The 14,987-nt window shown below is 36.9% G+C and overlaps 1 protein-coding gene across 2 annotated transcripts in view; it reads right to left on the bottom strand.

Moving 5' to 3' along the window:
- rxrab (retinoid x receptor, alpha b) overlaps nt 1–14,987 on the bottom strand; it is a 75,651-nt gene that overhangs the window by 19,916 nt on the left and 40,748 nt on the right. For both annotated transcript variants that reach the window (XM_048189404.1, XM_048189403.1), the window contains 2 exons: nt 4,964–5,114; nt 3,591–3,770 (listed from right to left, as the gene is read on the bottom strand). In XM_048189404.1, coding sequence (XP_048045361.1) covers nt 3,591–3,770; nt 4,964–5,114 — 331 coding nt within the window. The remainder of the gene's footprint in view (nt 1–3,590; nt 3,771–4,963; nt 5,115–14,987) is intronic.

Below are 14,987 nucleotides of genomic sequence, written 5' to 3'. Positions count from 1 at the left end.
GCATTGTTTTGAAATCGGCCATCACTATTTAAGTCGTTATTTTGTTTTTTTGGCGCATCAAAATTTTTCTTGTAATTTTGAACCACTGTACTCACATGAATTGATTTAAATATGTTTTTAGTACATTAATGGATCCTGAGAGAGGAAATGTCATTGCTGGCTATGGAAGCCTCACTGAGCCATCGGATTTCAACAAAAATATCTTAATTTGTGTTCTGAAGATTAACAAAGGTCTTACGGGTGTGGAACGGCATGAGGATAAGTAATAAATGACATTATTTTCATTTTTGGGTGAACTAACCCTTTAAAAACAGAACATGAGGGATAGTGCGTATATGAAAAATAAATAGATAGACTAGACAGCTATTGGAATGTCCTCATATATGTAATATTCTGAATATATTCTGAATTAATTACATTTATGCCTACACTCTTTTCCCACTATTCTCAAGTGGGAGTGCTGGAAATACAACCTCTTGCCATTTAATTCAATTCCTTTTAGATGATTCTAGACTTGCATAATTTAATCAACACAATAATCAATCTCACTCATTTCCTTGACAACAGCATACAGGAGTGCAATGAACTGCAAATTGTAGGTCATTAATGCTTTCAACTATCTGTGCCATGTGTTGATTAATGTTTATTTCTTTTAAGTCTGTAAAAAGATCTCCCCCAAAATGTGTTTATTTGATAGTTTGACTTTTCAAAACTGTGTCTCATAGCATATATACTTACTTTCATTTGGACATAATAAAAATAAACATTAGACATTCAGAATGAGGTGATTCCAATAAACTGGATTATTTGCTCTGTTTGACTGGGTTAAAGGAACAGTTCACCCAAAAATTTAAAATATCCCATAATTTACTCACCCTCAAGCCATCTTTCTTCTTTCAGCCGAACACAATCGGAGTTATATTAAATAGTATATTGGCTCTTTCCAGCTTTATAATGGCATTGAATAGTGCCCAAATTTTTGAAGCTCTAAAAAGCACATCCATCCATCAGAAAAGTAATCCATACGACTCCAGTGAATAAGTGGCGTTCCGGCGAAAGGGTTACCTCTGACCTGATGTATGACGTAGGATGTAGCTCCTCTTCTCTTATATTGAAATCCTTCAACGTTTTTTAACTTCTCATTTTAGATTTCTAATTTGTGACCGAAGTTTTATTTTGCTCTATCCTCTACGCTTCCGTGTTCGTTAATTCTCACCTAAGATTACGCTACACCTACGTCATATGTCGGGTCAGAGGTCACCCTTCCACCGGAACTCTACTCTCTCCTCTGAAGTTTTAAATATGGATATTTTTCTTACAAAAACCCATCACTTCACTTCAGAAGGCATTTATTAACCCACTGGAGTCATATATATTACTTTTATGATGGATGGATGCTTTTTGGAGCTTCAAAAACTCTTCAATGCCATTACAAAGCTTGGAAGAGCCAGAATATTACTTAATAATTAGGGCACGAGCACCGATGGTGTGAGGACCCTATTGTAATTTCTCGGCCAATTATTATTATTCTCCAAAATGAATCACATTTTTGAGGGCCTAAACATGCTCGAAAACACATCAGAAGTGGTGAAAATTTACATTTGATGTGGGTTTCAGAATTGGGTGTGGCAAAATGGCTCGATAGCGCCACCTACAAAATTTTAATTAAGTGCCCTTCGTGCTACGTTTCACGTACAGTTATGAAATTTGGTAGACAGATGTAACAGCCCAATACCTACAAAAAAGCCTGGGTGCAAAATCTATAAGCCCAACAGGAAGTGAGATATTTTGAATTTTCTCAGCAAAATTTTGGCAGTTTTTGCCATTTCCACACATTGTACTTTAACAAACTCCTCCTAGAGCTTTAATCAACATCATATTTGGTCAGTCTAATCTAAAGGCCTAATCTAAAGATCTTGAGTTTTCACCGAAGGGTGTGCCTGTGGCAGCCTGACAAAGTTCGATGTTTCGCCATGAAACAGGAAGTTGTTGTAACTCGGGCATACAATGTCCGATCTGCCCCAAACTTCACATGTTTTATTAGAGTCCTGGTCTGAAGACATCTACATGCCAATATTCATTTACAATCAAAGCGCCACCTGTGGGTAACAGGAAATGACATGTTTTACACTGTAATTAGCTCCTCATAGAGATTTAACCAGAAGCATATCATATGTGGTCAGTCTAATCTTAAGGCCTTCGCAATGTTAAATTGCAAAGATCTTGAGTTTTCGTTGATGTCTGTGGCGACTGAAAAAGTCAAATGTTTCGCCATGAAAGGGGAATCACATTTTTGAGGGCCTAAATGTGCTTGAAAACTCATTAAACTTTGCAGATTTGCAGAAGTGGTGAACATTTATGTCTGATATGGGTTTCAGAATTAGGTGTGGCAAAATGGCTCGATAGCGCCACCTACAAAACTTCAACAAAGTGCCCCTGACCCTACGTTTCACGTACAGGTATGAAATTCGGTACACACATCTAACAGCCCAATACCAAAAAGTACAAATAAGTTTCTTGGAGCAAAATTTGAAAACCAAAAGGAAGTCAGATATTTTGAATTTTCTTTGCAAAATTTGTGCAGTTTTTGCCATTTCCAGATGTTGTACTTTAACAAACTCCTCCTAGAGCTTGTCTGAAGACTCTCCTAGAGTCCTAGCCTGAAGACATCTACATGCCAATATTCAGTTACAGTCATAGCGCCACCTGTCGGCAACAGGAAATGACATGTTTTACACTGTGATTAAGTCCTCATAGAGATTCAAACAGAACCACATCATATATGGTCAGTCTAATCTTAAGGCTTTAGCCATGTTAAATTACAAAGATCTTGAGTTTTCTTTGGAGGGCGTGTCCGTGGCAGCCTGACAAAGTCTGATGTATCGCCATGAAAGTGGAAGCTGTTGTAATTCAGGCATACAATGTCCGAACTGTCCCAAACTTCACATGTGTGATAAGAGTCCTGGCTTAAAGACATCTATATGCCAATATTCAGTTAGTCATAGCACCACCTGCTGGCAACAGGAAATGTCATGCTTTACACTTTAATTCACTCCTAGAAACACATTTCAATATGCCACGAAGTAACAAACATACTAGAAACACGTTAAATCATGCAACACTTGGCTAAGTGCTAATGTATGCGATTAACGCCATGAAACAGGAAATTGTAGTAAATCAGGCATACAATGTCCGATCTGCTCCAAACTTCACATGTTTGATAATAGTCCTGGCCTGAAGTCATCTACATTGCAATATTCAGTTACGGTCAAAGCATCACCTGTTGGCAGCAGGAAGTGTGGCAATTTGAAATGACTTGCCCATAATTCTCCTGTATTTACTCGCTTACGTGCATGTCACGCACTGTTCACTGTTTTCCTGATGCCAACGGGTGGCGGTGAGCTGCTTGCAGCTTTTATTCCAATTGTGTTCGGCTGAAAGAAGAAAGTCATATACACCTAGGATGGCTTGAAGGTGAGTAAAGGTGGGATGATTTTTATTTTTGGGTGAACTATTCCTTTTATGAGTATATGACCCAGTATATGATATTATTAAGAATTGTCATGTGTTCACAGAAATAAGCTACGCACCTTCTCTTTTCATTCCCATGGCTAAGCATTTCTGATAGCGGCAGTACTGGCAGCGGTTGCGTTGACGTTTGTCGATTATACAGTCCTTGTTGTCTCGGCAAGTGTACGTCAAATCCTTTCTCACCGTTCTCTTGAAGAAGCCCTTACAGCCCTCGCAGCTGTACACCCCGTAGTGTTTACCTGCCAGCAGACATATGCTTTAGTACTCTTCCCAGCAGGGTTATCTTTAATTGCCATTTAATATCAATAATTCAACAGCCACACATCTGTTTTTGTCACACACTACTCTAAAAGACATAATATATGGAGTGACCAATTTCATGACTGCAGTTTAACAAGTACAATAAAGCATATTATTAAACAGCTCTCTGGAATGCTTGATTCTGATTGGTCAGTTGGGGCATGCTGCGGTCGTACATTTTTATATCCTCCTTTTTCCTAATGAGCCTACTGCGTTTTAGATTATGAGAGGCACTTCCGGTTTGGGGAAGTTCCACTCAAAAAAACTAAAACAGATCATTTCAAATCATAAGGTTGCGCTACAAATAATCCTTATCCATCAGTTTGACTGAATGAGCTGTAAAATTTCCTTCGTGTTCTCATGTTCAGACTTCAAGAGCGCTTGGTATTTTATTGTGACGTGGTATAACTAGAATATCTTATCTATGGCAAGAGCTCTTTTTAGTCGCTGCATTCTTTTCCCCCATTATCATCTTTTTTCTTTTGTTTTTTTACTGTAAAAGTATAAAAAAGGACAACATATACTGAAATAATCGGGAGTTATTCATGGTCTGTGGTAGTAATTTGTTTTAAAAAACTTTTAAATGTCCTTTTAATGTTTGATGGTTGAAGGGTGAGTAGAATAATAACATCTCATTGTACCCAGATTTTGAAAATGCTTATTATTGCGTTATTATTGCTGATTGTTTACAGTTTAACATAAGTTACTCCCATAAGTCACACAAAGCGTCAAGGGGTGTAGGAAAAAATGTGGATAATGACTGTACAGTATACAGTATGTTGTTCCTGGCAACTAGATATGCTAGTCTCTCATATCGGTCTGTGGGCTCTTTTGTCTCACATAGAAAAATAATAAGTACTGTTTTCAATCAAAATAAAATTTTAGGTCCTATTTTGGTAAGTAGAGTTAGCCATGAAATAACACATGAAGTAGCCGTGAAAAACATGTGAAATAATCATTTTTTATAATTTCTTTTTTTAATATAAATTTGTTGCTAATAGATTATTAGGATAATTTAGCTATTTGGTTCTGACACAATAGCTAAATTATCATAACAGACACAATTTACATAGTGCATTAATATATATTTTTTAATCATCTTAGTATGTGTGTTCCAGCGTGTGTGTGTCACCTGATGAACGGTCTCCGCAAATGGCACAGATGTGTTTAGTGAGGGAGAGGGATGTGCCTGTGGGCTGTGCCGGAACCTTCATTACCCCATTCAGACCCAGAGGGGGTTTAATGTCCTCCGAATTACTGACTGCATTCATGGGCGAACTGAGCTAAAAAAAAAAAAAAAAAGGATATATATCAGAAAATATATCAGATATCAAACCATTACAAGTTGCTAATAACTGAATTAATTCAAGGGATTTATTTGATCAAAAATACAGTAAAATCAGTAATTTTCATATTTTTATGCTTAATATTTTTGTGGAAACCATGATACATTTCAGAATTTTTCTGACAAATATAAAGTACAAAATAACAGAATGTATTTGAAATTTAAATCGTTTGTAACATTATTAATGTCTTTACTGTCACTTATTGCATTGACACCATTTTCTTTAAGAGTTGTTGTGCAGCCAAAATTATATACCAGTTATCACTGTAAAGCTGCTTTGACACAATCTGCATTGTAAAAAGCGCTATATAATAAAGGTGACTTGACTTGACTTGATTTGACTTATGATCAATTTAATGCATCTTTGCTGAATAAAAGTATTAATTTCTTTCAAAATAACAATAAAAAAAAAATCTTACTAACCCCAAAATTTTGAAAGTGCATAATTCCACATAAAAAAGTGTCTGTTGGAATGGAATCAGTTACACGTATAGCATTTATTCTTAACTACCCAGAACTAAAGTCACACAAAGTGTGATGATGGATGAGCCGACCTGTGAAAGACATGACAGACACGCCTACAGGAAACATTACAACGAAAGAATGTTCACTATGTTTTTCTTAGGTAATTCGTGAGGAACAGATACATGAAACTATACAGCTTCCTGAAGAGAGGAAAACATTAAAATCGTTCACCAATGAAAGTGCTAAACTATTTCTAACCAAACGAAAAAACAAAGGCAAAGTCTATGATGTATTAGTATTTAAATGTACAATAGTTTTGAAATATCAAAATATTTTGATGTAGACAGCATGACGATTTGCTTCAGGGAGAATTAGAGACTATTGTGTTCACTGAACAAAAACCATCTCCTGGCATTTCCACACCTTAAATTGTGTCAGCATTATTTTGTTTGCACTATCAATGAAAATCTGACTCATGACAAATGTTTCTGGTTTAGGACACATGCCCACACCTGAAGTTAGGATTATCAGTGTAGATATGACATCCTGCATACAAGCCCGGGACACACCAAGCCGACGGTCAGTGTTGCTCCCTCTACCGCACGCATTATGATAAATTTATAAAAAAAAATATTTGACTCTTTTTCTTTTCTTAGAATGGCTTAACTTGAAGTGCTGTAAAAAAAATGTGGGAAAAAAATATTATTTTAAGGTACTTTATGATATGTTGCCATATGGCAACAACGCGCAATAGTGGAAATAACTTAAAATAAGTGTAAGTGTATATAGTTAATATTTTTCCTCAGAAATGTTGTTTGTATTGAATAAATTGGTGCTATTATAAGCTTTAGCAGTAAATATAAACAACACCTTATACTTATTTTCCAACATCTTGTGCTTTTATTTATGGAATTTATTATTTTGCTGAATAATGCTTTATATTCTTTGAATTTCATTACGTTTTTCGTGAATATTATTTAAATTGCAAATGTAGACAGTTAAAAACAAATCTAATACTGTTCATCATGTATCATAAAACATTGACATAAAACCAAAAATATTGTAGTTCATGAAAATTCAACATTACGCAATCTTATGAGAGGAAGGTTATGAACATGAACCCCCAATAATCCTTGAAACTTCACCTTTTTCTGTATGGAACTTCAAAAAGCATTTTTTTTTTCAGAGGTGAGACACATGTACACATCACATTTGGTGCACTTCACCCTAACAATACACTTAAATCCACTTGCACCTGCCTTTTTGAGACACTATGGTAGGCCAGTGGTTGGTCTGGGTCAGTATACTGGCTGTGGTGGCAGGTCTCCGATGTTGATTTAATCCATAATATAAATGCCATGGCAGTCCTTGACATACGACTAATCAACATTATATCACTAGCATTAATGTTGTTATTGTTACAGCTTAAAGGCAGGGTAGGTAAGAAATTTTGTTCCAAATTTGTTTAAACTTTCTATATATATACACATGCATAATTAAAATGTAAGAACTCTGATAAAAAGAGTATAAAAATCGAGTGACTCTAGACCGTTTAATCTGTATTAAACACAGCTCATTATTTCCATCCGGGACGAAACATAGGATTGGCTTAGGCGGCTGTCACTCTCTCTCGCAACCATGGCAACCACCCTTTTGCCACACATGACCTGCCCACTTGCGCGCGCACGTTTGATTTGGGGAATTCAAGAGGCATGGATCCTAGGAATACCAAAACAATGGCAGAGAAACAGAAAGCAAAATTCACAGTACCGGCCTATGCAGTTAGTGAAGGCAAACCAGGCAAAAAAGGAAGACAGTAACAGTACAAGAAAAGGCAATGAACAAAAAGTCTTTGGATAAACAAAGAAATAAAACGCGAGTTAATATCGGTGTGGCTTTCCAGCGATGGCGAGAACTGAGGGAACTCAAGGGGCTGAAAAGTGACTCCTTGATGGCTTTATTTCTGCTGGACAGGTAAATATTTCTTTTTGTATTTTGATCATACATATTTTTTTGTTTATTTTTTCATGAAGCATGTGTCATTAGCACACGTAGCTGCGTAATATAGCTAACATAACATTACTTAGCGAGCCGTAGTAGAGACGATAAATAATCTATAGGCCTAGCACAAGATGATAGCTATAGTGTTGAATTGTGCATAATTTTGCTTTAGATAACTAAATACATGTTTAACAGATAGTAGGCCTAACGTTACTCCGCATCTAGGAACTTTTCTTAGAACTATATTTACCCTCTGTCTAACTCTTTTACCATGTTCACCTGTAAGTTTACCTGCACGTTTTTTTTCGCCTTTGTTTTGTTTTTATATTCTCTACCTATGTTTACTGATGTCTTTATCTTGTATCTGTGTGTGTCGTACACACTTTGTTGTATGTGTGTGTTATTATTTTGTGTCTGCAATGCAGTTGTGAGTTGATATTTGAGTATATGTTACTCTGTTTATCTGTAGAACAACGTATATGTTATGAATCTTACACGAAATTCATCTTCATCACAGTGTAAATGATGGTAATGGAAAAACGTGTATCATGCAACCTGTTTTTAGCTTTGCCTTATAGATAACTAACTCGTTAGCGAATTAAATTATGTTTATCTTCATAATTATAAAGTTATTTTTATTACATGTGATTCTGACATGATGTCACTACATGCACTGTGCTCCTTCCTCTCCGCTCGTCTCAGGTAAATAATGCGTCTTCCAGCTCAGTGGTCGGAGTCGCACGTTCATGGGTTTTGGGGGCGTGGCTTTGGAAGGAGCCCAGAAGGGAGGGGGTGGAGTGAATGGAAATAATGAGCTGTCTTTAAAACAGTCGTGAGAGGTCTACAGACACTCGATTTTTATACTTTCTTTTTCAGAGTACTTACATTTTAAATATGTATTGATATATAAATAAAGTTTAAACAAATTTTGAAAAAAAAGTTTTTAATAAATTTTTTACCTACCCTGCCTTTAACAGACTGCAGCTGGCCTTTGCTAGCTATCTAACCTATTATAATAATGCCATTCCATTATTGTGCAGTGTTGCCATATGGCAACACAGACATTTTATCGATTTACCAAAAACTAATTTCATAAAAAAAAATTTGAGTGGTGAATATGTTATCATAACTTACCTGAGGTGATGTTAACAATTTTTTTGTGAATGTGACATGGGCGGGTCCTTGTTTGTTACTGACGTTTTAATTTGCTTTCAGCAACTACATACAAGAGACGGCAGTCTGTCAGAAAATCGCGCCACAGAAAAAAAATGCATGTCATGTGACTTAATAAGCACATCATTGGCTAAACTAAGGTCTTCTCTTACCAACAAAAAAAACGAGAATGTTCTGTTAAAGAGACAGTGGCAAGGAAATGAACACAAAGTGTATGTTGCCATATGGCAACACTATGCGGTAGAGGGTTAAGGGGCTACTGACATTCATGGTTAGCATAACACAATGTGATGCTTTAACTTTCAATGCTAAATTCATACTTCTACAGATAGGGAAAACATATAAATGAGACCTAAATTTGTTTAATAAGATCCTAACAGTATAAGTTTGAGTAAAGAATTAATAAATACAACAAATCTAATTGCAAACACAGGCCAACGTACATGACAAATTTTGCCATGTACATCCATACTGAAAACAAAAGATCTATCAATGTGATTGTGGTAGTAAAGGAGTGGCAGGAACCCAGATACATACCACTATGCACACACCAGCACATATGCTTACAGTCACATGCACCTGTTCACACACACACACACACACACACACACACACACACACACACACACACACACACACACACACAAATAGATCTACCTGCTGCAGTCTGCTTCTATCGGATGCAGGCATGGTTCTTTTGACAGTCAAATCCTGGTGGGCCACTAGAGCGTACACACATACCACCCCCCCTCCCACTATTTTGGGTAAACTGTAATTCAATATGTTCAGTGCCATGGGACTGGTAGCCTCTAGATTTAGACCAGTAGACATAGAACAGATTGTGGCCGTTTACACCTGGTATTAAGATTCGTTTTGTTCGATCGATTCACAAGTAGATGAGGAAGACACATACCCATCTCTTTTGTCCACTTTCATCCCCTTCTGTCCTGATTTCTTTGAGGGGAGGGTTTATGGGCAGGTAAATGTATGTTTTTTTTTTTATATATCTTTTATATCTTCGGACCAAATACCAAGCTCGGAGCCATCTCCTTGGACAGCATGCCAAATACGCTACCGTTTATTCTATCAGACTTATTTGTAAGTGTGAACTCGTGAAACGCTGTGAGTGCATGTTAAAAATCAGGAATGGTGAGAGAACATTGTGCTTGGTACATTTTTCATCCTCAAACCAAACTTGAGTCTTCAGCCAACAAAGTTTAAATCCCATCTGGCTATCGTGCTTCCCATAATGCTTACACATTAAGTCAGTAGGTGGAGAGTAGGCGGTCTTTTGTTGCCGTTCGAACACATTCAACAACATGAGCATCTACACTACAAAAGCAATCTGGTCAAATGCATTTTTGACTAGCTCTGAAAGTGGTTGATAGTAGACTAGCTCAAAATGTTTTAGACCCGGTTTACACCTGTATTTAGCGTCGTTCACTTGTGACCCATAGACCAAAACGCATTATAATGCCAGGTGTAAAAAGGGCCTAACAATCTTAACTTTAAGCCCTGAAAAACTGTGTGTTTGTGTGTGTGTTCTCATTCACTTTCCTGACAAGCGTGACTGATGTATATCTCATTTCGCGTTCTTTAGAAAATTTGTGGCAGATGGATGCAAGTGCTGTAATGTGCTGATGCTTTGAATACAAAACCAGTGGTTCAAAAAGCAAAATATAAAAGTGAAGTTGAACAACGCTATGTCAGGTTTGGGTTGATGGATGAGAGCGAGGACTCAATATGCAGGTAAATGGGCTTTATTTCAATAATAAAAATAACACAAAATGCAACAAAAACTACCCCAAGGGGGAAACAAGACTAGACTTGACTGCTTTACTTGACTTCTTGACTCTACTAGAGGGAACACACATGAGGGGAAAATACGACAACGAACCAGCACAGGATTGCAAACACAAGGAGAATAAATAGGAGAGCAAACAAGGCAGGTAATGAGGGAGGACAGGTGGGGAAAATAAACCAATAATCAGGTAACAAGATGGGTGGGGTCAAGACAATAGACATGAGAGCACATGGCACAAAGAAACACATGACAAGCCATGTGCTCACACCAAACATGACAATAACACAAGCACATGGCCAATGAAAACAAATCACAAGCCATGTACTTACACAAAACAAGACATGAACACGCAACTATGAGAATTTAGAAGCTGCGTGTTCACACAGAACATGACAACACAAGAGCGCCTGGCCAATAAGAACCAACCAGGCACTCACAAAATAGGAGACAAGAGCGCACGGCAAGTGCAACAGGGGAAAACAGCTGCTGCTTTGATGATGCAAACGCAATCCAAATAATATAATGTGAACACAATCCAGTGGGGGCAGGGGAGGGGGGAGCAATCGGATTCGGTCCAGGCAATTGAACCAAGTGTAAAAGCATTCTTAAAAAGCAGAGCACAGTTCTAGCAACACCCAGGTTATGGGGCTGATTCCTACGGAATGCATGAATCTACAGATTGGATGCACGGTAAGTTTGGATAAAAGCATCTGTCAAATGTGTAAATGTAGGAATCAGTGACATCACACACCCATGATTAATTTCAGATGGCACCAGTAGTGGTCCTGGCTCACATGGTGGATGAGGCAAAACAAACACAACACTTTTTTTAGCTTGTAAAAGACTTAGGCTCAAATCCAGACTATATTTTATTTTTCAGTGAATTGAACTTCAAGGAAATAATACATGGAAAAGTGTATATTTGACATTTGATAACTGTTACGTAAAAAATGTCAGCATGATGCTTCTGGTAGAAATAATTTGGAAGTAGCAAGACTTTCCATATAACACATACCAAATCAGGCTAAGAAAATACGCTCTCTTTTAGTCCTGTGGAAAGAGTGAATGACTGGCATTTTCATAACCCTGAGAACCATCTATGACAACCAAATTAAAACAGCATGAGTGGAGACATAATGAACAAGGAAAAAATACATTTTATTATCGCATCTTTCACTGCAGAGCCCACAGGAGCTGTTAGAAGACAGATCACATGTGGCATGTGACCATCTCATGCTGCTGCTTTGTGTGTAGAGCTTTTAGAACTGTTCAATCTGTCCGCTGCTGCATTGCAGTCATGAGATGCTGCGCAAATCAGTCACTGACCATAAACATCCCCAAAATATCATCTGTGCTCTGAATTATGCTACTAACTTTTCTATATGATGCTAAACATATATATTGAGTAATTATGGGAGACTTACCACAAATGTATTGGATTCTATCTTAAAACCTATAATAAAAAGTGTTTATCATATTTACATTCTAGATTGGATTTTAAAAAAAGGATTTTACATTCCTTGATTCCATTGAGCAACATTTTGTTACAGTGATTAACAATTACAGTTGTTACAGTGTTTTTATTATTAATCTTTGTTAATGTTAGTTCATAAAAATCCAGCTGTTCATTGTATATTCATGTTAGTTCACAGTGCATTAAATACATAGTTCAGTCATGAAACTCTAGATGGCGCAGGCTAATGGGCCCTTGAGCTTGTTACCCACACATTTAAATGGCTGGTTACATTCACTATAGCAGTTTGCAGCACGCTTCAGAGTTCCTCTAAAACCCTTCACCTTCCCCAGTTCCACCTGTATAGATCTACTATGGGTTATTGATATATGCTATTTGTGCAGCAGCAGCACTATGTCTTACTCACAGCAGCATATCGGTGTATATGTATTGGCAGTAGCAAGTTCCTGTACTTGCTCTGCAGCAGCAGCAGTAATCAGCAGCAGCAATAATCTACAACAACTGAAATAATCTACAGCAGCAGTGTAACAGATATATTCTGCCAAGACCAAATTAACATTGTCATATCAATTACCAAGCTAAAAATCTTCAGAGAGTTGTCATGATTGAACTAATGTTAAAGGTGCTAAAGAGGATGTTCGACGAAAAGAACCTCTTTAGTACCTTTAACAAATACAACATTTGATTTCCATAATATATTAGTAAACGTTGAAATTAACATTAACTAAGATTAATAAATGCTGTAGAAGTATTGTTCATTTTTAGTTCATGTTAACTAAAGTAGTTAACTAATGTTAAAGGATTAGTTCACTTTCAAATAAAATTTTCCTGATAATTTATTCACCCCATGTCATCCAAGATGTCCTTCTTTCTTCAGTCAAAAAGAAATTAAGGTTTTTGATGAAAACATTCCAGGTTTATTCTCCTTATAGTGGATTTCAATGGCCTCCAAACAGTTGAAGGTCAAAATTACAGTTTCAGTGCAGCTTCAAAGGGCTTTAAACGATACCAGACGAGGAATAAGGGTCTTATCTAGCGAAACGATCAGTCATTTTTGAAAAAAATGTAAATGTATATGCTTTATATAAACAAATGATCGCCTTCCAAGTGGTTCTGCCAAAACCGCGCTTTTGTATTCTTCAAAAGGCTACTTACAGAAAAAATGGAACTGGCGCTGCGTGCATTCCTTAAGTTGAATAGGGAAGGCTTAGGACATACAGCGTAAGCTTTTTGAAGAATACGAAAGTGCGGTTTTGGCGGAAGCACTTGGAAGGTGATCATTTGTTTATATAAAGCATATACATTTACAGTTTTTTTTAAAATGACTGATCGTTTCGCTAGATAAGACCCTTATTCCTCGTCTGGTATCGTTTAAAGCCCTTTGAAGCTGAACTGAAACTGTAATTTTGACCTTCAACCGTTTGGAGCTCATTGAAGTCCACTATAAGGAGAATAATCCTGGAATGTTTACATCAAAAACCTTAATTTCTTTTCGACTGAAGAAAGAACGACATGGACATCTTGGATGACATGGGGGTGAATAAATTATCAGGAAAATTTTATTTGAAAGTGAACTAATCCTTTAACTAATGAAACCTTATTGTAAAGTGCTACCAGAATTTTCTTTCAAAAAAGAAACTTTTGAACAGTAGAGTACATGTACAAATGTAGACTTGCATCTGTCTGTGTGTATAAGGAGATTGAACTGGCAGGGTGTTAAAAGAGTTTCTTTCTGACACACACCACATGGCTAAACTGCGGATTTTAACAAGCCAGCTCATTTCCCGTGCGATTGGGCCCTGACCAGGCCCCTACCGGGCCTCTTCTGAACCCATTTAGCATGCCAATAAAAAGTAGAAAGCCCATGTGGCACACTAAGGCCGTGTTTGACACCATGCGGTCAGAGATCAAGCACTCTGATGGGGCTAATGAGGATGAATGGGGGCCAGGGCACCTCCAAGACGCCTCTCCTTAAGCCCATACGCCATTACTTAAGGCAACACCATTAATGTGAAACGCACCCTCTCCATTTAGTAGCCAAATTAAAGCTGTCTGACATGAGGTGGTAGAAGGAAAAAAAATGAAGTCCATTGTTTTTATGCCAACCCAAACTTGTTTTTAATGTGAACTTATTTCCATTTCGGGGTACAACAGTAACGACTGAACACTTTACTATTGGTAGTGAGAGGGAGGTGATATGAGTGGGGGGGGGCGAAACCCTTCACAATAACATGTCCGTAACGAGTATAGTGTGTGGTTTATCTTAAACTGTATTGCAGGGATTTCAGTTCTCATATACCATCTGGTGTCTGATAAAACCCCACGGTCTTCAAATGAATTTATAAAAGGCTGTTATTTGATATGACTAGAGTTACACAAATGGTTTTACTGATTCTCAAATGACTCTGGCAGGCACTCAATGATTTCACTGTGCCAAAGTCTGACTTAAATCCATCTTACTTATCTCTACAGATTTAAAGTAATATGTTAATGATTACATTTGTAATTCAAACACACTAGTACAGAGCGGTTCTACAAACTCCAGTGCAATGAAAAAAATATCAGCTAAGTTCAAAACATTTGTTCAGTCAATTATATTATGTTGCTCTAAAACCCTTATGCCCTTATGTTCTTCACTTTACACGGACAAAATACTTTAATCAAATGACAATTGGCTACCATGAAAAGCATTTAATTTAATTTCTTGTATTTAACCTAAATGACAAGCAACAAAAAATGCAATATGATGTGGCATATTCTATATTCTAATATATTCCACATTCTATATCTACTAAAAAGTAAAAACAGGAAAATATTTATCCATATTTTTTTAATGAAAACCAGTATTGTTTAGTCTTGCCTGCTAACAAAGCATATCGACACTATACATGTCT

The sequence above is a fragment of the Megalobrama amblycephala genome, linkage group LG4, assembly GCF_018812025.1.
Source record: "Megalobrama amblycephala isolate DHTTF-2021 linkage group LG4, ASM1881202v1, whole genome shotgun sequence".
Taxonomy (NCBI): Eukaryota; Metazoa; Chordata; class Actinopteri; order Cypriniformes; family Xenocyprididae; genus Megalobrama; species Megalobrama amblycephala.
This window is presented reverse-complemented; position numbering and strand designations above follow the sequence as displayed.